Source organism: Stegodyphus dumicola, chromosome 4 (assembly GCF_044657685.1).
Source record: "Stegodyphus dumicola isolate Sdum_Otavi_A_Nest chromosome 4, ASM4465768v1".
Lineage (NCBI taxonomy): Eukaryota > Metazoa > Arthropoda > Arachnida > Araneae > Eresidae > Stegodyphus > Stegodyphus dumicola.
The window spans coordinates 129,086,729-129,113,540 of NC_140771.1; the positions used below are offsets into that span (position 1 = coordinate 129,086,729).

General features: G+C 30.3%; 1 protein-coding gene and 2 non-coding genes across 3 annotated transcripts in view; all 3 read right to left on the bottom strand.

Annotated features, from left to right (window-relative positions):
- Positions 1 to 389: 389 nt before the first annotated feature.
- The window catches only part of RpS15 (ribosomal protein S15), a 50,340-nt gene continuing 23,917 nt past the window's right edge, over positions 390 to 26,812 (bottom strand). Inside the window, exon 4 of the mRNA XM_035375646.2 lies at positions 390 to 547. Coding sequence (XP_035231537.1) covers positions 434 to 547 — 114 coding nt within the window. The 3' untranslated portion in view covers positions 390 to 433. The remainder of the gene's footprint in view (positions 548 to 26,812) is intronic.
- Positions 12,769 to 12,892, bottom strand: LOC118203362 (small nucleolar RNA SNORA13). The gene has a single exon (XR_004760549.1). It is a non-coding gene; the product is annotated as a small nucleolar RNA SNORA13 (small nucleolar RNA).
- LOC146997679 (small nucleolar RNA SNORA13) lies at positions 20,748 to 20,871 on the bottom strand. Its single transcript, XR_015040932.1, has one exon. It is a non-coding gene; the product is annotated as a small nucleolar RNA SNORA13 (small nucleolar RNA).

Sequence of the window (26,812 nt, forward strand, 5' to 3'; positions counted from 1 at the left end):
CATCTATTAAAAATTCGAGACATTAACCAATTTGTATTTTTAAGTTCTCGTAAAATTTGTTTCATAACAGAATAAATTTTGCAACTGCTGGTAAAAGAACAAGTTACTCAAGCATTTACCTTTGCTTAGCAATATCACAATATACGTACATGTCTAGATTTAAATATTTGTTGCAGTGCACTTGATTTCCCTAAACACTCAAAATTGCATTAATTATGTTACATTTTACACTTCCTTACTGTTTCGTTAAGTATATGTTAACAAATTAAGTTTTAAGCACTTAATAAAAAAACAACTAGTATTACAACCAGATTGTCAATAATTACAGACAATCTGGTTGTAATACTTAAAATAATAGTATTTTTTAATAAAGCAATAACATCACACAATGGTATTTATTATTTTTTTTTAATTCTGCTGTATTCATACAAGTTTATTTCAATGGAATGAATCTGGATGAATGGGTAGCACCAATACCAGGTCTTCCATGTTTTACAGGTTTGTAGGTTATGCTAAATTCTCCAAGATAATGGCCAATCATTTCAGGCTGTAAGAATAAATAATTTACATATGAATATATGAAACCAGCTCCTAAACAACATAGCATATTTTAAAAATTAATAATCAAATAAAAACAATATGAAAAGTTGAAAAAAATGAAATTAAAGTAAATTAACACAAAAAGAATGTCAATCTTACATAAGTGTTAAATATTAGTTGATAATTCCTTGGCCTCTGTTCAAGAGCAGTTGCAAGAATCATCAATAGAAGCACATTTTTTAATTCTATTTCAGAAAAAAGTATTTCTACATTTTCCTGTTCCTTTAATTAATTCTACATGATGTAATTCATATTAATTACATATTCAATTTTTAACTATTACATATATATATATACACACACATTTACATATAGACAGATAAACATAAATGCAAGCATATGTATAACAGTAAATTTGAAAAGATTACTTACTGCATTATTTCAGAAAATTATTTTTTCTCAACTGCAGCAAATGATTAATTTGCACAAATACTAAAAGTAATACTTTGATATACGAGGTGTATTCGGAAACTAAGTACCGTTTTGAGAAACAAAATAATAAAACCATTTTTTTCAAATCCAATTTTATTTTTACATGAAAATACACGTCTTAAACTATTTTTCAACATAGTTTCCGCCAATGATCAAACGCTTGTCATAGCGGGTGATAATCATGACTCCACAGCATTTTTCGTGTCATCGTCAGATCCAAAGTGCTTGCCACCAAGCTCACGCTTCATGTGCAGGAACGTTTGATAGTCGGACGGCGCCAAGTCCGGGCTGTACGGCGGGTGATCGAACCGCTCCCAATGAAACTGCCGAATTAACGATTGAGTGACACCAGCAGTATGGGGCCGAGCATTGTCGTGGAGCAACACAATTCCTTTACTGAGCATTCCTTTTCGTTTGTTTTGAATGGAACACCTTAGTTTTGTTAAAGTCTCACACTATCGTGCCGCATTAATGGTTTCACCTCTGGGAAGAAATTCAGTAAGCAAAATGCCTTTCCTATCCCAGAAGACAGTGCACGATTTTTTTGTGATGACATTGTCACTTTGAACTTTTGTTTTTTCGGAGAATGAGTGTGTCTCCACTCTCTATTGTTGTTTCGATTCTGGTGTGAAATGACACACTCAAGTTTCATCACCTGTCACATTTTGGTTTTAAAAGTTTTCTCCCTCATCACTGTACCGGATGAGAAATGTCAGGGCACTACCAAGTCGCTTTGTTTTGTGAACATCAGTGAGCATTTTTGGAACCCATCGGGAACACAGTTTGTGATAATTGAAGCGGTCAGACACAATTTCAAACAAAACAGTACGTGAAATTTGTGGAAATGCCTCTGAAAGAGTTGTCATTGTGAAGCGTCTGTTCTCATGAATTGCTTCATCAACTTTCCTTACCAAATCATTGGTGACAACAGAAGGCCGGTGTGGACATTTGTTCGACCTGCATTAAACATTCTTACCCACTTTCTCACCATTCCATCACTTATTGCGTATTCACCGTAAACTTCTGTCACTTGATGATAAATTTCGGCCGGTTTAACATTCCTCGCATTTAAAAATTTAATCACGGCACGAATCTCACAGTCAGCGGGAGAACTAATTGTCTTAAACATTTTGAATGTGCACAGCAAACTGAAAACACAACACAGAGCAACCAAAGTGATCAAGAAAGACTAGTGCACATGCGCGGGACGCCTACCACAGCGCTAGAATGAAACGGTACTTAGTTTCCGAATACACTACGTATAAAGCAATATGTGACGTTTCTAAAGCTGGTCAAGATTTATGCAACAAAAGAACATTAAAAACTATCCCTTATAATTTAAGTCCCATCTAAAGAACACATCACATCACACAATGAAAAACATATCACAGTGGAACCAGTAAATAATGAAATTACATTTTGTTAGACAGCACAGATAGTCAATAGACAAGATATTCTAATGAGAATGGATATATTCTGCGGTTAAATAAATTTGTTAAAATAGTTAAAAAATATGTCCACACATTATAATCCTCTCCATTAAGGAATAACACTGAATGAGCTGTTATTGGCATCCTCTGATAACAGAACTTTTGGCTTAACAATGGAGTTCAAACAAAACTGCTTTTCATAGTTTCATAATTCTTATAACATGACAGTTCCAAGTTAAAATGTGAACATGAATAGGTGTAAATCAAAACATAGTGAAAATAAGATCTCTTTTAAGCTATTAATGGTTCTGTCACTGAAGTCGCATTCAGAAATGTGTGTATAAGCATATATGTGTGTATATATGCAACATAGATAAACACATATATGCATACGTACATACATTTCTGAATCTGGTCCTGATAGAGTATCCTATTAATTTATATTTACCACCTGAAACATGAGACTAAGCAAATTTTTCAATTAACATCCTAATTGTGCCTCTTTTTTTTTTTTTTTTTTCCTTCAATTTAGGACAGCCTCATTTTGCCCATCGATAGATACATGAATCTGGCAATCCACTAGACAAGCATGTGACATACAGGGTGAGAATACCAAAACCTCCAACAGCTACGTTTGGCACAAAATATTTCTACCGTGTTCACTCAAATACGAAAAAATGAAGACATTATACTAATTCCAATTATTTTAAGCAATAACTTTCTTCAAAAATATTGAACACATAGTATCAGTGAAGGACTATAGTACATTTTTAGAAAGCCAGTTTTCTACAAAGAGCAAAATTTTGAATATAACTTTAAAGTAGTTTTCAACTCTAATATAGGTTACATGAGATTAAATATTGCATTTCCAGAGTTTTTTTTTTTTTTTTTTTTTTTCCTTTTTAAAAGGATACAGCTTCATACAGTGACTATCTGAAAAATCCTACAGTATTATTTTGAAAAAAATTACATGATTTTAAAGTTTTTTCTTATAATTACAGGTATATATTTTTTTCTTTAACAACTCAAACACTTCCATTTCTGTCAGTATACATATACATTCCACTAAGATTCAGAAACATACGAGAGCCTTTTGAAAAACCAGAAAAACCCAAAAGCATACTGTACCAGACTTTTAGGTTTTTACTTACAAAATGCATTGTAAGAATATGGTTAATGCTGAGGTTACAGCTAATTTGTGACCACATATAAGTATTCACATTGCTGTACCATGCAATTATAGCATGTTGCTTTAATCATCTTTAGAAACAAAAGGATTCTTGGGGGGAAAAAAGTAGAAAATGCTGAAATTCATTTTTGACACAAATATAATTAAATGTAACATCGTTAAAAATGCATTCAAAAATAAGCCTTTTTAAAACAAACTTCCCCATTTCTATCCAATAACAAGTTGTAACCAAAATGCCGGTTTTACACAACTTTTAATGTGGATACATCATCAGCTTTGAAGAATATATGGAACTGAACAAAAATGACTCTAAAAAGAGAGGCAGGTTACATGCCAAGAACCAATTTTACTCTTTGCCTTGTTTAACACACTATAAATCTATAAACAGAATTACAGGTAACACCAAGGCACTATATAATTTTAACTAGTTATTTTAAAATATTCCATGTTTAACGGAAACAAAAAAAAAAAAAAAAAAAAAAAAAAAAAAAAAAAAAAAGTTTACATGTTTTAAGCTTGTTCAATTACATTCAAAAAAATTTTTAAAAGATTTGAATGTATTAAGCTGATCAGACACAAACTTATAATACTTTGACATACAATACTTTAAATGTCAGCAATATTCATTGCTCTAATACGAATTTTCTTTCTCTAATACGAATTCGCTTTTCTCTAAAATGAATGCAAGGCTTAATCTATGGAATCAAATTAATATAACATACTAGCATGGATGCATAAAATGCCTGTGGAACAATTTAATAATCACAGGGAAAATAAGATGAGTATAACTCTACAAATGCACTTAACTGTAAAGAAGGTTATAGTATAAGCTATGCCACTTTTTCCTGTTGAGAGAGCAGAATGTGATTTGATTGATTGAAAGGGGGAGCTTTTCTTACAGATGTAATATTGTTTAAATAATTAATATATTGTAAATAGATTATGTTATGTATGATAAAAGAAAGAATCCCTTAAACAATAAGATGTAATGAAACCAATGGAGTGATTAAAATAATTTCAATCTCATCCTTCACTTTATTCTATTTTTCTGAACAATTTGACAGCTATTTCAAACAAGTGCATCCATTTTTTTAAAATGCTTAACACTGTAAACACAGAACGGAAAGAGCTCACTAACACTTGCCTTGTCTGTCAGACAATAATTCAATTACTAAAATACATATAACAGACAATTAAATACAAAAGCTTTTGTTCGAAGATAATCTTTACATAAAAATCTAATTTAGTGATTTAAGCAAATCAACTTGATAAAATTCAATAGTGTTACAATGAAATATGCTGTACATTCTTCAAACCTGTTGTTATAACTTAATCAACACTCAGAACAATATATTTGTTGTTGCCTTGCCTTATGCTCACTTGTCTGATGTAGTCAGCCCAAGCCCACGAAATTCCTTGTGGCAAGGAGCGCTAGATTACGCCTGCCATTGGAAACAGCCTTGAGCACAATTCAGGTGGCAGCATGATTTAGCTCGCCCCCAATTCTGACGAAGAGGTGGATGGGTCCGAGGGTCTCTCACCCCTCTCCCCTTCCAGCAAACCGCACGAGAGTTTTCGACTTGCTGCATATTTAGTCTTGCGATGCTAAACTGACACTATAAATTTATAAACATGCATGCCTTCTCCAGAATTCGAACTCGGGCCTTTCACCATGGCAGTCAGAGATGCTAACCACTATACCAGTTGGGCAACTCATGTAATATTTAACCAACATGTGTCTACAGGTTTAATTATAACTTTTACATGACATGCATTTACAATTTAATTGTTTATTGAAAAGAAACTTTCACTGTTTAAAAAAACTTCAATAGTTGAGGATACACAAATAGAAAAATGTAGCTTTGCAAAACAAATGACTAAACCCATTCATTATCAGCTTTACCGTATTACAAAAGCTAAATGCTTCACATAACAGGAGTGGAACTTAATTACTAGACACATTTTAAATGTTTTTCCAATTAAATCTGATTCTTTTCTATTCCCTGGAACATTCAGTAATGAACAATCTAACCTGAATTACACAAAAGGAATATAGAGACAGTTATGATTCTGTAGAGATTATGTTTCAAACATTATTCTCATCATGTTTTAAAATCAACATTAATAATTTATTATTGAAAAATTTAAATCCTGCATAAAAAATTAAGCAATATTATGTTGCTATTAAGTCAAAAAGCAACAAAAGGGTACTAAGATATTAAACACATTAATATGTATGGTATACAAACAGAGGAAAAATTCATTTCACAATGCATTCGGACTTGTCTGATCTTTTATAATAACCATCAATTAAATTTTACCTTATTATTATATAGTCAAAAAATGTGTCAGAATACCTACTACCAAACTCCATTTATAAAAAAATGGTGTTGGCAAATATCTTCATTTTTAATGTTGGACAGCTTCTACACCTCAATTCAAAAAATGAGAAGGAAAAAAAAAAAAAAATGGGGTGACTCTAGTTTTTACACTTTTGTGTTTTATCTTGTGACCACAGTAAGGATCACAAGATAAAACACAAAAATGTAAAAACTAGAGCAATCCCATTTTTTTAAATAAGTAAGGATTAATGAAATTCAAATTTAAAGTAAGGATTAATGAAATTCAATAATTTGCTTTAAAATTCAGAGATAATTTTTAAAGGTAAGAATTTAGTTACAAATAATTAAATTAGGTAGTTAAAGACCCTTAGTCGTTATAGATTTACATTGCCATTATTAAATTTTACTTATTTTTTACAAACATTTGTTAAAATAGCACTATTAAAATCACAATCTAATAACACTTCAGTTTCAAATGCAAGTAATTTAAGACACTGATTCTTAAACAGTATTAAGATAATACACTTAAAAGCTAAGCAACAACATACAATATTCGAGTCTTTAATTTGCTTTCGCAGACATTTTGGCTAATTTGTATGAGTTTTCTTTCTTTTAAACATCTTTTCTAACAATTAGACACTTGTTTCAATTGCACAAACCAATGTTCCCACTAGTTTCTGCATGCTTCATCTCCTAGCTTTCCAATCTCTCAACAGTGTACCTAACGAGGTTTTACCTGATCTGGTAATAGTTAAATAATCCAAATCCTCTGAGAGACATGAAGCAAATTATCACTATTTCTGCAAGTAACTACAAAGTCACATAATGATTTAAATAAACTTCTTATTTAAAAAGAACTTCGTTCTTAAGATAACAAAATCAACTACAGCTTGTGGTGATGTGGGAAAAATTCTTATCATGAAAATTAAAGGGATGAAATTTTAAATCACATAGCTATTTTGCTCTTGCTATGAATGGTTTTGTAAACTGTGCTTTATAGCATTTATTTCCTTGTTTATTTTTCAGATTTAAAATATAAGCTATGACAGCAAAAAGATAAAATTGTTTAATCCTTAAATATAATTTCATTATATTACCATTATTTTAGTTAAATTTATCAATGTTATAATGTTTTAAAAAAATCATTGAAAAATTCCAGATCTTGGAATTAAAAATTTTCTGTAGAAACTGATATTACAAAAAGTCACCAGATTCCAAGCCGTTTAATAAAAGAATTCACATCCCCAAAAGTGGTAAGTTTTTTAAAAGAACTTCAAAAAAAATTTTGAAATGCCTATGTTTGACTCAACTCAATTTTGAAATGACTATGTTTGAATTTACAGTTGCATATCGCTCAGAAATTCCAGTATCTCACCCCTTATATTAGAAATAAGAAAAAATTATAACCCATGAACCCATTCAAAATATAATCATATTTATCAGTGAAAGGCCAAAAATATTCCTCCAAAATAATTCATACTCAAAATAGCAGTCATAAAATGAAGACAAATTTCAGATGATAAAAATTAAAGATCTTCCGACGATTTTGGCCGAAATTAAGGACTTTTAAGGGCCAAAAATTGATTCCAAAGAAACCTAAGGATTTTTAAATGACTGTATGAAAGCTAAATACTTAAATATCAGACTTAGCAATATTCATTTCAAAAAACATTCTACCTGCAAAACATGGATGCAAGTTGCAAACTTTGTCCACAGAATTAGTGATGAGAGAATAAGACTACTATACAAATGCACTTGGTAAACTGCACAGAAAGTTACACAGAAAGCTATGCCACTCTTATATGAAATGTTTCTGCTGAGACAGCAGGATGTGTTTTAACTGAGGGAAAGCCTTTCTCTGAAGAGATCTTATATTTAAATAAACTGGAGATTATGTTATATATGATAAAGGAAATAATTAAGCACAGCTCTTCTTTGACTTATCACAAGATGTAGCGATCCCAATGCAGCAATTTAGATAATTTCAACATGTACCTTCATATTTTAGAACAATTTAACTGCTATTTCAAGTAACTCCATCGAACAAAATTTTAAAAAATACTAAAGGACGAAAATACAAAGACTGCTTTTATGATTTATAAAACCAAACACTGTAAAATAATCACTAATACTTCCCCCTTTGAGATTATAATTCAATTACTATTCCAAAATAATCACCGGAGAAATCTACTGTAATAATTTAAATCAGCGTTTCTTAAACTGCAAGTCACGACCTGCAGCACGGGGTCACCAAAAATTTAGCAGTTTTGATATATCTTATTAATAACTGTGCAATGACGAAATATTTTTACACAATGTATCTGAAAATAAATAAAGATAAGACAATACAGACAGACAAAAAAAAAAAAAAAAAAAAAAAAAAAAAAGAGAAGGGGGGGGGGAACATTTTGACGCATTCTTTTTATAAAAGAAACTCTCATTTCACTTGCTTTGCACGTGACACTGTCATTTCGTCTGTTACTTATTTAAAATTTTCACATCATTCTATGAGTTAAAATTAAAGTTAATGACCTAAAACTGCAATAGGTTATTACAGTACAAGTGAAAAAATTGACAATTTTACATAAGCGTTTCTCGGATTTGTGCAATGCGTATGGGGTCCCAATTTTCGGCCTCCTGCGTGTTGAGACAAAATCTCTGTGATAAAATGGGGTTTCGACTGAAAAAATTTTAAGAAATCCTGATTCAAACAAATCAATTAGATAGTATTCAATATTGTTGTAATGAAATATCCTAAATGCCCTTCAGACGTACTGTTAGAACTTAAGCAACACTAAACACAATGGAATATTTAACTAATATGTATGCACAGATATAATTATACCTTTCACATAACATGACTTCACAGCTTCATTGCTTATACAAAAGAAGCTTTCAGTGTTAAAAAAAAACTTTACGGTTGCAGATACACTATCATACAAATTAACTAATGTAAAACATACAACTAAACACACAGAGTATCAGCTTTATCATATTACAAAAAAGTGAGATGCTTCATATGGCAGGGGAAAAAATCAGTTATTGTAACAAAACTTTTTACTGATTTTTCAATTAGCCAAAAATGAAAAATTTTAATAACCTGGTCTTTATGATACACTGCAAAATTTTATGTTGAACAAACAAAATAGTCTGAATTTGACAAAAGAAATATACAGAAATCTTTGGTTTTGAAGAGATTATTAAAATCAGCATAATTTATTGAAAAATTTTAATTCTGCAGTATGCAGGGCTATATTACTTAATATAACATTTTACTCATTATATGTTACAATATTAAGATTCCTGGCATTGACTACACCATACATAAAATAATCAGATTTGGGTGATCTGTTACAATAGCATACCTGCCAACCTCTAAAGATAAAAATTCAGAAGATTTCTCCCCCAAATTCAGAAGATTTCTCCAAAATTCAGAAGAACACGAAGAATTAATATCATGCTTTGATATTAAAAAAATAACAATTTATACAAATAGAAAAAAGAAAATTGTACTTACATTAGTAAATCTCAATTAAGTAGAACTAAAAAATTTATTAGGAAACATAAAACAAGAACTTAATGTTACACACAAAAAAAAAAAAAAAAAAAAAAAAAAAAAAAAATTATTGCAATGAATTTAGAGTGCATTTTTTTGGCTTTAGCCAAAAATTCTTTGGAAAATTTATCATAACAATTAGTTTCCTCATAACATTTAGCAATTAAAATGTTTTCTAGTTTTTGGTGAAATTGAAGAACGAAACATAGTTTTGTTTTTCTTCACAACACTGAAGACTCTCTCGCACTCAGCATTACTGTGTGGAATTACGAGAATAGAACATAAAACTCTTGCTAGTCTATCATATTTTGGTGTTCCATCAGCTCTTTTTATTCTTTTTAAGGTACCAACGAGGACATCAAGTCTATCTTCTCCAGAACTGGCAAAGTCTTCAAACTGTGTAAACAATAACTCTGCCAAAGTGACATCGGCATCCGAATTTGCAGCCGAATTTGAGGAAGCACTTCCGCAGAGAACCCGGTAAATGTAAACATCGCCAACTTTGGCAATAATAGTTCAACCTTAACCCAGCGGATTTATCCTATTCGTTTGTTCGAAGTTTGCAACCATTCCTCTTGCGTTCACTTTGTAGAATTATCACTGTCGTTGTTCGCATTTGCAGATTTATATTATTCCTCTCTTATTTATTAGAAATATTTTCATAGAATAGATGCCGTTTTTCAGTTCCGGATGAAAGGAAGAAAATACGGCGGGAGGGGTAAATGCTAATTTGTAACACGGCTGTTTACGTTGTGTTCTTAATTATTAACAGCTGTAAGCATGCAGAACTATGAGGTTTTTAACTCCTAAAATAATTTGTTTTCGTAGGCCACAAAAATATGCATATGCATTTTAAGTAATTAAGTAATGCTTTTTTTTTATTATTGGTTATTATCTAAAATTACGAGAATAAATCAATTTTTATGGCGTAAAATTTTAACAAGATAATATCTTGTTAATACAAGATAATATCTTGTTAATGCTTTTCTAACAATAACCTTTCAGAGGATGGCAGGTGTGACATAAATAGATGATTAAATTGAAATAAAAAATACGATTAATTATCTAAGATGACAGAATAGTTTGATGCATCACCATGGTCATCAGAATTAGCAAACCACTGCTGGTGTAAGGAATACATTGTTTTCCGTGTTAACTGGAATTTAAGACAAATTTTTTTCATTTATCACGTTTAACCGGGTAATTTCAGTACATTAATACTAATTTATATTTTTTATTTCCGTTATAAATGCTTATATATTGTCTTATGCTTAATATATTCTTTTCTGTGCAAACTTGAATTTAATACAAATTTATTTCCCTATATCACGTTTAACCGGTTAGTTTTACATCTACATGCATATTATCTGTGAATTTTTACTACCATATGCTTAATATATTGTTTTGTCTGCTAACTTGAATTTACATGCACTAAAAATCACGTTTACAAAATAATAAATATCACGCTTACGCGGCTCATGGTCGATGAACCGCGAGCTTGGCGAGTAACAATGCAACGGGTTCTTTCCCGAAGCGCCAACAGGTTCTCTGCGGATGAAAACCCCAATTTGAAAAAAAATCATCCACTTTCTTTGACGTTGTCGAAGCCGAAGCATTAACTTGCTAACATTAATGCTATAGACTTAACAATGCTTCACAATGTCGCTTCTTCCACCGTGACTTATTATGAAGTCACGCACGCACACGTTGCAAAATGCATAGTTATTTCTTTTGAAGGATTCTTTAATTGTTGGAAATTCGGCTTTGTAGGCAGGCCGAAAATATTGAGAATATGGTTTTTTTTAACTCATTTCGTAACAATAACGTATTAAGAAAATTCGTAGCACGTGCAAACAACAACAACAACAACAACAAAAAAAAAAAAAAAAAAACAGAATGCGACAATCCACGCTAAAAAAATAATCTGGCGCCCACAAAGAAAAGAGTGGGAGAAACAAGTTCAGCGCATTGGATTGGCTGGTTAAGCGGCGAGTTGGGAGAAACCGCAGGTTACTGGATTCGAAGTAATCGGTAGTTGGCGGTAAAACACGATGCGATTGGCGAAAATCGCTGAATTGGCGAAAAATTCTCAAATTTCGACAAAAATCACTAAAAACACTTGAAAAAGGAAAAAAATCGTAAAAAATGGATTACGATCGTAAAATTGTAAAGACAAACGCATTTTCGTAAAAATTACGAAAAATTCGTAAAAGTTGGCAGGTATGCAATAGCATCAGTATTTTTTAACTTTATTATTGCATAGTTAAAACATGTGTCTGAAAATCTACTATCAAACCCCATTTATAAAAAATGGTGTTAGCGAAAATCTTCATTTGTAATGTTGCACAACTTCTACACCTATCAATCAAAAATGAAAAACAGGCTCTAGTTTGTGCATAGACAGCTTCAATATGCAACAAATTTTAATTTAGATATAGGACATCAAAATTCTGGAACTTTACTATTAGACAGGGGCAAAATAACTTATAATGCATAACAGTAAGAAATATGATAGTGAAAAATATGGTGTCCATCTTAAAAACTAGTCAATAGTCATCAGTCTTTTAGTCACATCTGAAATCAGATTGCTTGATGTAAAAATGGTTGCGCTCTGCCCACTACTAGAGCAACAATGGAGATTAGTTTCCGAATTTCCCTCATACAAGAAAATGAATGCATACAAAAATGGAGACATTGGAAACTGAATAATTCTTATGCATCTAGTTACAAAAGTTTAGTATATTTTAAAAGCTTTGGAAATTTCTGCTACGATGATAGCAATTAACTATTACAATGCTTTTTTTAACATTTTTAGCAACACTTCCACTCCTTTACTAGGATGATTTCTTTATGTCAGGAATGCCTAAGAGTTTAAAGAAGTAGCTCAAAATAATTGAAAGCTAAGAAGGTTTACATAGGCTTTTGTTTTTGTGAAAGGCATGATGAACTGCACACAGCATATTATTATTTTAACATGTTACTTAATATTCACGGACAAAAATATCATGTGAAAAATTTTTTTAAGAAATTAAGACATTGTTAAAATTCATTTTACCCACAAATACAGTGTAAGAAATATGCATAAAAATGAACTTTTTAAAAAACAAATTTCACTATTTCCAGTCTAGAAATAAGTTTCATCCCAAAATGGTTTCATTAATTCAGTTAAACAAGTTTGTTCTGTACAGCCATTTACATGGGTATATCATTAGTTTTAAAAAATGTGTGGTACTGAACAGAAATGGCTCTTTAAAAACAAACTATCTGCAAAGAACCAACTTTAATATTTGCCTTGTTTGACACACTATAATCCATAAAGAAAATTATAGGTAACACCAAGGCAGTACAAAATCTTGACAAATAATCTTTAAATTATTTCATATTTAATAAAAAAACAATGTTTTAAACTTGTTAGATTATATTCAAAAAGATTCTAAAGGTTAAAAGATATGTGGTTATATATAAAAGTGATCAGACATATTTATGTATGTCTAAACACAATATTTACAAAGAACTTTGCAGCATTCATTGCAATGAAACCATTTCCCCCTAATAAAGTCCCATACTAAACTCAGTCTACAGAATATTAATGGTAATAGATAATAAAATGAGTACAAGCATACATTATGCACCTCTTCATGCATTTTCCAGCAATTTGAGTATTTCAAGTAAGTGTCCAACATAAATTTGTGAAAGGAATTAATGCAGTAAATAAACTTTTTAAAAACAAAAGCCTGTAAAATATTTGCTAATAATCTGCCTTGTTTGGCACACTATGATTCAATTACTAAAATACAGATAACACCAAGACACTTAAAAAGGGTTATTTGTTAAAAGATAATTTGTTATCTTTGTTATATGGTTATTATTTAACCACATTTTTCTAACCTACACTCTGTGAATGAAATATTAATAGAACTTTTTATCAGTTTCTTCCAATTTTTGGAGAATTCAAGGAACAGTTTAACTGGAAAAAGACATCAAGATAGATTTAATTGGTACTATTCGTTTTCGAGGGCCGAAATATTGTTGATGCACAGTACTGCAAAAAATAATTGCGGCAACCCTAACGCAAGAAAGGAAGTATAATAGTAAATAACCATCCAAGATTGATGTTTTAATTTAGATGAAAGGTTAATTTCATATAATACTCTTATTATTATAATTTATATCAAAAATGCTGTTTAACTAAACAAATATTATTTTATGTATATATGCAGCATGGAAGCATAAGAATAAATATTTCAGATCATTATTATAATTTATATTAAAATTGCTAAACATAACTGAATGGATGCCTGCATCGCTATTTCACTACCGAGTTATCGCTAAAGCATAATTTCATCTCGTTGGTTATTCAAACATAATTTTCTACAATGAATGATGCCTTTTCTTTGAAAAAATTCTCGGTAAAGTTCAGAATCGTCCACTTATTTGTTTGCCGCTTTTTACAAGAGTAAAAATAATTGGATTTTTGTCCATTTTCTTTTACTTTTTAAGTGAAAATAAGTCGATGTGTACATAGATAAAGTCAAGGGTTTTTTTTTCCCCCCCTGCCATTTTTGTCCAATTCTGGGATTTTTTTGTAAGTGAAATAGGTCGATGTGTACATGGATACCGAGTATGTGCAATTCTTAAAAACATGTCAAGCAGAGGGTGATTCTGCACTTTACCCAAAATTCTATTGCAAACATTTCTTCATAGGCAATTCCCAAATTGTTAAATCCATAGGATCTCAAAAAAAAAAAAAAAAAAAAAAAAAAAAAAAATATATATATATATAATGTAGTAGGGGTGTTGAAGATGCTAAATAACAGTTCCAACTTTGTTTTCCACACCACAGAACATTTAATAAAGATAATCAGAAAAGGTACAAATTAGATTAAATACAAGTGCCGTTTGATACAAAGAGGATTATGTATAGCTTTTACCAGTCTTATCACATAACCGATTAGTGCCTACTCGCATTTGCTGATGTATTAAACAGTACAGTCCAATTTACCACCTTCGCGTGGAAAACTACAGTTCCTTATTCTACACCTTCACGTGCAGCTCACCACCTTCGCGTGGGATAGCACAAGAGTCTCTCTGTCTATGTCATACTCATCTTTCACCTCGCTGCTGGCGCATCGGTGAGGCCCTCTGGTGGTTGTGTCGCACTTACGGATACTACATATATATATTTAAAATTAAACTAGTATTTCAATGGCGTCTTAAGAAATATAGAACTATATAAACTTTCACAATCTGAAATCAGCGTGTACACTAGATTTGGCAAGCTGTTAAATGGGCGTGTTTGCTAGATTTGGCACTTTTGTGCATACATTTTTGCTGCAATTTTTCTACGGTCCTCAAAACAGAATAGTACCATTTAATTAAATTTTTACATGACATGAATTTACAACTTCACGATTTACAGAGGAGAAACTTTTAAAGTTAAATAAAGGCATTATTGTTGAGGACACACTATCAAAAAAAATGTAGCAATGTAAAACAAACAAATAAACGCATTCAGTACCAGCTTTACCATATTACGAAAAGCGAAATGCTTCACATGATAGTAAAATTATTTTTTCTCATACTAGTTTTGGAAAATTTGAGTATTCTTAGCGAAAATCCTGGCCGCCCAGAGGGTTAAATGAAAAGTGATGTGTACATGGACAAATTTAAGGCAGTGCGCAATGCCTAGTTTCTGCAATTCTAGGATTTTTTTTTAAGTAAAAACAGATCAATGTGTACATGGACACAGAGTTTGTGCAAACTTTTATTTCTTATTTTGGTTTTTTGTAGCAGTCATTTTGAAATTGTGCCTTCCTGCACTGATCTTGCCGTCAAAAAAGAATCGCCAGAAGATAAGGGGCACCCAATTGTTTACTTTTACCGAAGACATTATTCTTACATGAAATACATTTCATTCACTTTTTAATTAGTTTAAAATCAACATGAGTAATTTATCGCAAAATTTTAATTCTGCATGAACCATTGGGCAGCACTTTATTACAATAAATTACAAAATAGCAAATATACATTCTTACATGAAATACATTTCATTCGCTTTTTAATTAGTTTAAAATCAAAATGAGTAATTTATCGCAAAATTTTAATTCTGCATGAACCATTGGGCAGCACTTTATTACAATAAATTACAAAATAGCAAATATACATTAAGATATTGAAGCCCTTAATATTCATGGCACTGAGTATATTGAAACGTAAGAGAAATTTTATTTCACAACATGTCAGGTTTCTGACCATAAAATAATCAGACCGGGCTGATCTGTAGGAATAACATCAATTCAATATCACCTGATTACTGCATCGTTAAAAACATGTGTTTGAAGATCTACTATCAAACGCCATTTATAAAAAATGGTGTTAGCGAAAATCTTCATTTGTAATGTTGCACAACTTCTACAACTATCAATCAAAAATGAAAAACAGGCTCTAGTTTGTGCATAGACAGCTTCAATATGCAACAAATGTTAATTTAGATATAGAACATCAAAATTCTGCAACTTAACTATTAGACAAGGGCAAAATAACTTAATGCATAACAGCAAGAAATGTGGTAAGTGCCAAATATGGTGTCCATGTTAAAAACTAGTAGGAAAACTGGTAAATAGTCAACAGGGTCTTTTAGTCACATGTCAGTAGTCCTTTTTACTTCCTTGTATGAAGTAAAGGGAGTACTGTAATCACAAAAAAAATTCCAGGTACCATATTTCAAGGAAAATATTTAATTTTGACTTCTATTGAATGCAATTTAACGACGTTTTTGCATGACATCTGTACACACGGACAGAACAAAAGACCTCCCTCACCAAAAAATCATAAAACCAATTTAAAATTGATTCAGAAGAGATTTTTTGTGGTGTCTGTACATATGTGTGTATGTATCTTGCATAACTCAAAAACGAGTAGCCTCTGAACATTGAAATTTTGTATATATAGGACAGCTATAGGATGTAGTTGTGTACCTCCCTTTTTTATGGCAATTGGTCACACCAAAAGTATCTATATCTATACATATACACACTGTTACTTCTGCAAGCCCAGTTTTTTTATTCTTAAATAATGATAAATTGCATATTTTTTGCTTTAAAAATGATTGAATCATGTTGTTCTTAACTCCGGGTTACGATTTTTATGCCTTTAGTTAACTTGCATGCAATATTTGTAAAATTATAAATTTAAAAGTTGCTTAAGTGAGGTTAAGCCTAATTTTTTTTACCATAGCAGCCATATTCGTTTACATTTAAACTTAGCTGAATCATAGATTTGTTGACAATCTAAAACTAAACTTCACAACAACTTTTTTTTTGTCTAATTTCTTTTATACATCGCTTTAGATTTATTATAGTATTTGAATAGAACATGTGGCAACAAGTAGATAGTTTTTCAGATGCCATAATTTTTGCGCTTTACGAGTTATAAAATGAATCAGATGTAACGCTGATACACAAATAGAAAAATGTAGCTTTGCAAAACAAATGACTAAACCCATTCATTATCAGCTTTACCGTATTACAAAAGCTAAATGCTTCACATAACAGGAGTGGAACTTAATTACTAGACACATTTTAAATGTTTTTCCAATTAAATTTGATTCTTTTCTATTCCCTGGCACATTCAGTAATGAACAATCTAACCTGAATTACACAAAAGCAATATAGAGACAGTTATGATTCTGAAGAGATTATGTTTCAAACATTATTCTCATTATGTTTTAAAATCAACATTAATAATTTATTATTGAAAAATTTAAATCCTGCATAAAAATTAAGCAATATTATGTTATTATTAAGTCAAAAAGCAATAAAAGGGTACTAAGATATTAAACACATTAATATGTATGGTATACAAACAGAGGAAAAATTCATTTCACAATGCATTCGGACTTGTCTGATCTTTCATAATAACCATCAATTAAATTTTACCTTATTATTATATAGTTAAAAAATGTGTCAGAATACCTACTACCAAACTCCATTTATAAAAAATGGTGTTGGCAAAAATCTTCATTTTTAATGTTGGACAGGTTCTACACACCTCAATCAAAAATTAAAAGAAAAAAAAAATGGGGTGGCTCTAGTTTTTACATTTTTGTGTTTTATCTTGTGACCACAGTAAGGATTAATGAAATTCAATAATTTGCTTTAATATTCAGAGATAATTTTTAAGGGTAAGAATTTAGTTACAAATAATTAAATTACGTAGTTAAAGACCCTTAGTCGTTATAGATTTACATGACTACTATTAAATTTTACTTATTTGTTAAAAACATTTGAAAAAATTATAACCCATGAACCCATTCAAAATATAATCATATTTATCAGTGAAAGGCCAAAAATATTCCTCCAAAATAATTCATACTCAAAATAGCAGTCATAAAATGAAGACAAATTTCAGATGATAAAAATTAAAGATCTTCCGACGATTTTGGCCGAAATTAAGGACTTTTAAGGGCCAAAAATTGATTCCAAAGAAACCTAAGGATTTTTAAATGACTGTATGAAAGCTAAATACTTAAATATCAGACTTAGCAATATTCATTTCAAAAAACATTCTACCTGCAAAACATGGATGCAAGTTGCAAACTTTGTCCACAGAATTAGTGATGAGAGAATAAGACTACTATACAAATGCACTTGGTAAACTGCACAGAAAGTTACACAGAAAGCTATGCCACTCTTATATGAAATGTTTCTGCTGAGACAGCAGGATGTGTTTTAACTGAGGGAAAGCCTTTCTCTGAAGAGATCTTATATTTAAATAAACTGGAGATTATGTTATATATGATAAAGGAAATAATTAAGCACAGCTCTTCTTTGACTTATCACAAGATGTAGCGATCCCAATGCAGCAATTTAGATAATTTCAACATGTACCTTCATATTTTAGAACAATTTAACTGCTATTTCAAGTAACTCCATCGAACAAAATTTTAAAAAATACTAAAGGACGAAAATACAAAGACTGCTTTTATGATTTATAAAACCAAACACTGTAAAATTATCACTAATACTTGCCCCCTTTGAGATTATAATTCAATTACTATTCCAAAATAATCACCGGAGAAATCTACTGTAATAATTTAAATCAGCGTTTCTTAAACTGCAAGTCACGACCTGCAGCACAGGGTCACCAAAAATTTAGCAGTTTTGATATATCTTATTAATAACTGTGCAATGATGAAATATTTTTACACAATGCATCTGAAAATAAATAAAGATAAGACAATACAGACAAAAAAAGGGGGGGAAAACATTTTGACGCATTCTTTTTATAAATGAAACGCTCATTTCACTTGCTTTCACTGTCATTTCGTCTGTAACTTATTTAAAATTTTCACATCATTCTATGAGTTAAAATTGAAGTTAATGACCTAAAACTGCAATAGGTTATTACAGTACAAGTGAAAAAATCGACAATTTCACATAAGCGTTTGTCAGATTTGTGCAATGATTATGGGGTCCCAATTTTCGGCCTTCTGGGTGTTGAGACAAAATCTGTGATAAAATGGGGTTTCGACTGAAAAAATTTTAAGAAATCCTGATTCAAACAAATCAATTAGATAGTATTCAATATTGTTGTAATGAAATATCCTAAATGCCCTTCAGACGTACTGTTAGAACTTAAGCAACACTAAACACAATGGAATATTTAACTAATATGTATGCACAGATATAATTATACCTTTCACATAACATGACTTCACAGCTTCATTGCTTATACAAAAGAAGCTTTCAGTGTTAAAAAAAAACTTTACGGTTGCAGATACACTATCATACAAATTAACTAATGTAAAACATACAACTAAACACACAGAGTATCAGCTTTATCATATTACAAAAAAGTGAGATGCTTCATATGGCAGGGGAAAAAATCAGTTATTGTAACAAAACTTTTTACTGATTTTTCAATTAGCCAAAAATGAAAAATTTTAATAACCTGGTCTTTATGATACACTGCAAAATTTTATGTTGAACAAACAAAATAGTCTGAATTTGACAAAAGAAATATACAGAAATCTTTGGTTTTGAAGAGATTATTAAAATCAGCATAATTTATTGAAAAATTTTAATTCTGCAGTATGCAGGGCTATATTACTTAATATAACATTTTACTCATTATATGTTACAATATTAAGATTCCTGGCATTGACTACACCATACATAAAATAATCAGATTTGGGTGATCTGTTACAATAGCATCAGTATTTTTTAACCTTATTGTTGCATAGTTAAAAACATGTGTCTGAAAATCTACTATCAAACCCCATTTATAAAAAATGGTGTTAGCGAAAATCTTCATTTGTAATGTTGCACAACTTCTACACCTATCAATCAAAAATGAAAAACAGGCTCTAGTTTGTGCATAGACAGCTTCAATATGCAACAAATTTTAATTTAGATATAGGACATCAAAATTCTGGAACTTTACTATTAGACAGGGGCAAAATAACTTATAATGCATAACAGTAAGAAATATGATAGTGAAAAATATGGTGTCCATCTTAAAAACTAGTCAATAGTCATCAGTCTTTTAGTCACATCTGAAATCAGATTGCTTGATGTAAAAATGGTTGCGCTCTGCCCACTACTAGAGCAACAATGGAGATTAGTTTCCGAATTTCCCTCATACAAGAAAATGAATGCACACAAAAATGGAGACATTGGAAACTGAATAATTCATATGCATCTAGTTACAAAAGTTTAGTATATTTTAAAAGCTTTGGAAATTTCTGCTACGATGATAGCAATTAACTATTACAATGCTTTTTTTAACATTTTTAGCAACACTTCCACTCCTTTACTAGGATGATTTCTTTATGTCAGGAATGCCTAAGAGTTTAAAGAAGTAGCTCAAAATAATTGAAAGCTAAGAAGGTTTACATAGGCTTTTGTTTTTGTGAAAGGCATGATGAACTGCACACAGCATATTATTATTTTAACATGTTACTTAATATTCACGGACAAAAGTATCATGTGAAAAATTTTTTTAAGAAATTAAAACATTGTTAAAATTCATTTTACCCACAAATAGTGTAAGAAATATGCATAAAAATGAACTTTTTAAAAAACAAATTTCACTATTTCCAGTCTAGAAATAAGTTTCATCCCAAAATGATTTCATTAATTCAGTTAAACAAGTTTGTTCTGTACAGCCATTTACATGGGTATATCATTAGTTTTAAAAAATGTGTGGTACTGAACAGAAATGGCTCTTTAAAAACAAACTATCTGCAAAGAACCAACTTTAATATTTGCCTTGTTTGACACACTATAATCCATAAAGAAAATTATAGGTAACACCAAGGCAGTACAAAATCTTGACAAATAATCTTTAAATTATTTCATATTTAATAAAAAAACAATGTTTTAAACTTGTTAGATTATATTCAAAAAGATTCTAAAGGTTAAAAGATATGTGGTTATATATAAAAGTGATCAGACATATTTATGTATGTCTAAACACAATATTTACAAAGAACTTTGCAGCATTCATTGCAATGAAACCATTTCCCCCTAATAAAGTCCCATACTAAACTCAGTCTACAGAATATTAATGGTAATAGATAATAAAATGAGTACAAGCATACATTATGCACCTCTTCATGCATTTTCCAGCAATTTGAGTATTTCAAGTAAGTGTCCAACATAAATTTGTGAAAGGAATTAATGCAGTAAATAAACTTTTTAAAAACAAAAGCCTGTAAAATATTTGCTAATAATCTGCCTTGTTTGGCACACTATGATTCAATTACTAAAATACAGATAACACCAAGACACTTAAAAAGGGTTATTTGTTAAAAGATAATTTGTTATCTTTGTTATATGGTTATTATTTAACCACATTTTTCTAACCTACACTCTGTGAATGAAATATTAATAGAACTTTTTATCAGTTTCTTCCAATTTTTGGAGAATTCAAGGAACAGTTTAACTGGAAAAAGACATCAAGATAGATTTAATTGGTACTATTCGTTTTCGAGGGCCGAAATATTGTTGATGCACAGTACTGCCAAAAATAATTGTGGCAACCCTAACGCAAGAAAGGAAGTATAATAGTAAATAACCATCCAAGATTGATGTTTTAATTTAGATGAAAGGTTAATTTCATATAATACTCTTATTATTATAATTTATATCAAAAATGCTGTTTAACTAAACAAATATTATTTTATGTATATATGCAGCATAAGAGTAAATGCAGCATGGAAGCATAAGAATAAATATATCAGATCATTATTATAATTTATATAAAAATTGCTAAACATAACTGAATGGATGCCTGCATCGCTATTTCACTACCGAGTTATCGCTAAAGCATAATTTCATCTCGTTGGTTATTCAAACATAATTTTCTACAATGAATGATGCCTTTTCTTTGAAAAAATTCTCGGTAAAGTGCAGAATCGTCCACTTATTTGTTTGCCGCTTTTTACAAGAGTAAAAGTAATTGGATTTTTGTCCATTTTCTTTTACTTTTTAAGTGAAAATAAGTCGATGTGTACATAGATAAAGTCAAGGGTTTTTTTTTTCCTGCCATTTTTGTCCAATTCTCGGAATTTTTTGTAAGTGAAATAGGTCGATGTGTACATTGATACCGAGTATGTGCAATTCTTAAAAACATGTCAAGCAGAGGGTGATTCTGCACTTTACCCAAATTTCTATTGCAAACATTTCTTCATAGGCAATTCTCAAATTGTTAAATCCCAGAGGATCTCAAAAAAAAAAAAAAATAAAAATAAAAAATAAAATTAAACTAGTATTTCAATGGCGTCTTAAGAAATATAGAACTATATAAACTTTCGCAATCTGAAATCAGCGTGTACCCTAGATTTGGCAAGCTGTTAAATGGGCGCGTTTGCTAGATTTGGCACTTTTGTGCATACATTTTTGCTGCAATTTTTCTACGGTCCTCGAAACAGAATAGTACCATTTAATTACATTTTTACATGACATGAATTTACAACTTCACGATTTACAGAGGAGCAACTTTTAAAGTTAAATAAAAGCATTATTGTTGAGGACACACTATCAAAAAAAAAATGTAGCAATGTAAAACAAACAAATAAACGCATTCAGTACCAGCTTTACCATATTACGAAAAGCGAAATGCTTCACATGATAGTAAAAAAACTGGTTATTGTAACAAACCTTTTGATTTTCCAATTAAAAAAGAACAGTTTCAAAAACCTGGTTTTTACGATGCACTGCAAAATATAATGCTGAACAATCTAGTCTGAATTTTACAAAAGGAATGTAAAGAAAATTTTGATTTTGAAGAGATGACTCTAGCGTAGAATTGGGTGTCCCTTCGATTAGCGACTTTTTTTTTTTTTTTTTTTTTTTTTAAATTTTGCCAATGAAACCACACTTCTGGTTACCATGATAGATTTAACTTTGTTTTAGCTTCCTGATTTTATTTAACCCTCTAAGCGGCAAAGCCCTATATATACGACTTAGAATAGTAATTGTGATATCTGTAAGAACGTATATATACGTGCATATTAAAATATGTCAACAAAATTAAGAAAATATTTTAAAATAAAAGAAATCCAGGTATGAAATACCAGGAGAGTTTTTGCATTAAAATCAAAAAATTATTTTTTCTCATACTAGTTTTGGAAAATTTGAGTTTTCTTAGCGAAAATCCTGGCCGCCCAGAGGGTTAAATGAAAAGAGATGTGTACATGGACAAATTTAAGGCAGTGCGCAATGCCTAGTTTCTGCAATTCTAGGATTTTTTTTTAAGTAAAACAGATCAATGTGTACATGGACACAGAGTTTGTGCAAACTTTTATTTCTTATTTTGGTTTTTTGTAGCGGTCATTTTGAAATTGTGCCTTCCTGCACTGATCTTGCCGTCAAAAAAGAATCGCCAGAAAATAAGGGACACCCAATTGTTTACTTTTACCGAATACATTATTCTTACATGAAATACATTTCATTCACTTTTTAATTAGTTTAAAATCAACATGACTAATTTATCGCAAAATTTTAATTCTGCATGAACCATTGGGCAGCACTTTATTACAATAAATTACAAAATAGCAAATATACATTAAGATATTGAAGCCCTTAATATTCATGGCACTGAGTATATTGAAACGTAAGAGAAATTTTATTTCACATGTCAGCTTTCTGACCATAAAATAATCAGACCGGGCTGATCTGTAAGAATAACATCAATTCAATATCACCTGATTACTGATCACCTGATCACTAAAAACATGTGTTTGAAGATCTACTATCAAACGCCATTTATAAAAAATGGTGTTAGCGAAAATCTTCATTTGTAATGTTGCACAACTTCTACAACTATCAATCAAAAATGAAAAACAGGCTCTAGTTTGTGCATAGACAGCTTCAATATGCAACAAATGTTAATTTAGATATAGAACATCAAAATTCTGCAACTTAACTATTAGACAAGGGCAAAATAACTTAATGCATAACAGCAAGAAATGTGGTAAGTGCCAAATATGGTGTCCATGTTAAAAACTAGTAGGAAAACTGGTAAATAGTCAACAAGGTCTTTTAGTCACATTTGTCAGTAGTCCTTTTTACTTCCTTGTATGAAGTAAAGGAAGTACTGTAATCACAAAAAAAAATTCCAGGTACCATATTTCAAGGAAAATATTTAATTTTGACTTCTATTGAATGCAATTTAACGACGTTTTTGCATGACATCTGTACATACGGACAGAACAAAAGACCTCCCTCACCAAAAAATCATAAAACCAATTTAAAATTGATTCAAAAGAGATTTTTTGTGGTGTCTGTACATATGTGTTTATGTATCTTGCATAACTCAAAAACGAGTAGCCTCTGAACATTGAAATTTTGTATATATAGGACAGCTTAGGATGTAGTTGTGTACCTCCCTTTTTTATGGCAACTGGTCACACCAAAAGTATCTATATCTATACATATACACACTGTTACTTCTGCAAGCCCAGTTTTTTTATTCTTAAATAATGATAAATTGCATATTTTTTGCTTTAAAAATGATTGAATCATGTTGTTCTTAACTCCGGGTTACGATTTTTATGCCTTTAGTTAACTTGCATGCAATATTTGTAAAATTATAAATTTAAAAGTTGCTTAAGTGAGGTTAAGCCTAATTTTTTTTACCATAGCAGCCATATTCGTTTACATTTAAACTTAGCTGAATCATAGATTTGTTGACAATCTAAAACTAAACTTCACAACAACTTTTTTTTTGTCTAATTTCTTTTATACATCGCTTTAGATTTATTATAGTATTTGAATAGAACATGTGGCAACAAGTAGATAGTTTTTCAGATGCCATAATTTTTGCGCTTTACGAGTTATAAAATGAATGAGATGTAATGCTGATACACAAATAGAAAAATGTAGCTTTGCAAAACAAATGACTAAACCCATTCATTATCAGCTTTACCGTATTACAAAAGCTAAATGCTTCACATAACAGGAGTGGAACTTAATTACTAGACACATTTTAAATGTTTTTCCAATTAAATTTGATTCTTTTCTATTCCCTGGCACATTCAGTAATGAACAATCTAACTTGAATTACACAAAAGCAATATAGAGACAGTTATGATTCTGATGAGATTATGTTTCAAACATTATTCTCATTATGTTTTAAAATCAACATTAATAATTTATTATTGAAAAATTTAAATCCTGCATAAAAATTAAGCAATATTATGTTATTATTAAGTCAAAAAGCAATAAAAGGGTACTAAGATATTAAACACATTAATATGTATGGTATACAAACAGAGGAAAAATTCATTTCACAATGCATTCGGACTTGTCTGATCTTTCATAATAACCATCAATTAAATTTTACCTTATTATTATATAGTTAAAAAATGTGTCAGAATACCTACTACCAAACTCCATTTATAAAAAATGGTGTTGGCAAAAATCTTCATTTTTAATGTTGGACAGGTTCTACACACCTCAATCAAAAATTAAAAGAAAAAAAAATGGGGTGGCTCTAGTTTTTACATTTTTGTGTTTTATCTTGTGACCACAGTAAGGATTAATGAAATTCAATAATTTGCTTTAATATTCAGAGATAATTTTTAAGGGTAAGAATTTAGTTACAAATAATTAAATTACGTAGTTAAAGACCCTTAGTCGTTATAGATTTACATGACTACTATTAAATTTTACTTATTTGTTAAAAACATTTGAAAAAATTATAACCCATGAACCCATTCAAAATATAATCATATTTATCAGTGAAAGGCCAAAAATATTCCTCCAAAATAATTCATACTCAAAATAGCAGTCATAAAATGAAGACAAATTTCAGATGATAAAAATTAAAGATCTTCCGACGATTTTGGCCGAAATTAAGGACTTTTAAGGACCAAAAATCGATTCCGAAAAACCTAAGGATTTTTAAGGACTGTATGAAAGCTAAATGCTTAAATATCAGACTACTTGACTTAATATACTTGTTTACTTTGTTTAGAAATACTTGTTTTTGCAATATTCATTTCAAAAACCATTCTACCTGCAAAACATGGATGCAAGTTGCTAACTTTGTCCACAGAATTAGTGATGAGAGAATAAGACTACTATACAAATGCACTTGGTAAACTGCACAGAAAGTTACACAGAAAGCTATGCCACTCTTATATGAAATGTTTCTGCTGAGACAGCAGGATGTGTTTAAACTGAGGGAAAGCCTTTCTCTGAAGAGATCTTATATTTAAATAAACTGGAGATTATGTTATATATGATAAAGGAAATAATTAAGCACAGCTCTTTGACTTATCACAAGATGTAGCGATCCCAATGCAGCAATTTAGATAATTTCAACATGTACCTTCATATTTTAGAACAATTTAACTGCTATTTCAAGTAACTCCATCGAACAAAATTTTAAAAAATACTAAAGGACGAAAATACAAAGACTGCTTTTATGATTTATAAAACCAAACACTGTAAAATAATCACAAATACTTGCCCCCTTTGAGATTATAATTCAATTACTATTCCAAAATAATCACAGGAGTAATCTACTGTACTAATTTAAATCAGCGTTTCTTAAACTGCAAGTGATGACCTGCAGCAGGGGGGTCACCAAAAATTTAGTAGTTTTGATATATCTTATTAATAACTGTGCAATGATGAAATATTTTTACACAATGCATCTGAAAATAAATAAAGATAAGACAATACAGACAAAAAAAAAAGAAGAAAGAAAACGTTGCGACGCATTCTTTTTATAACAGAAACGTTCATTTTAC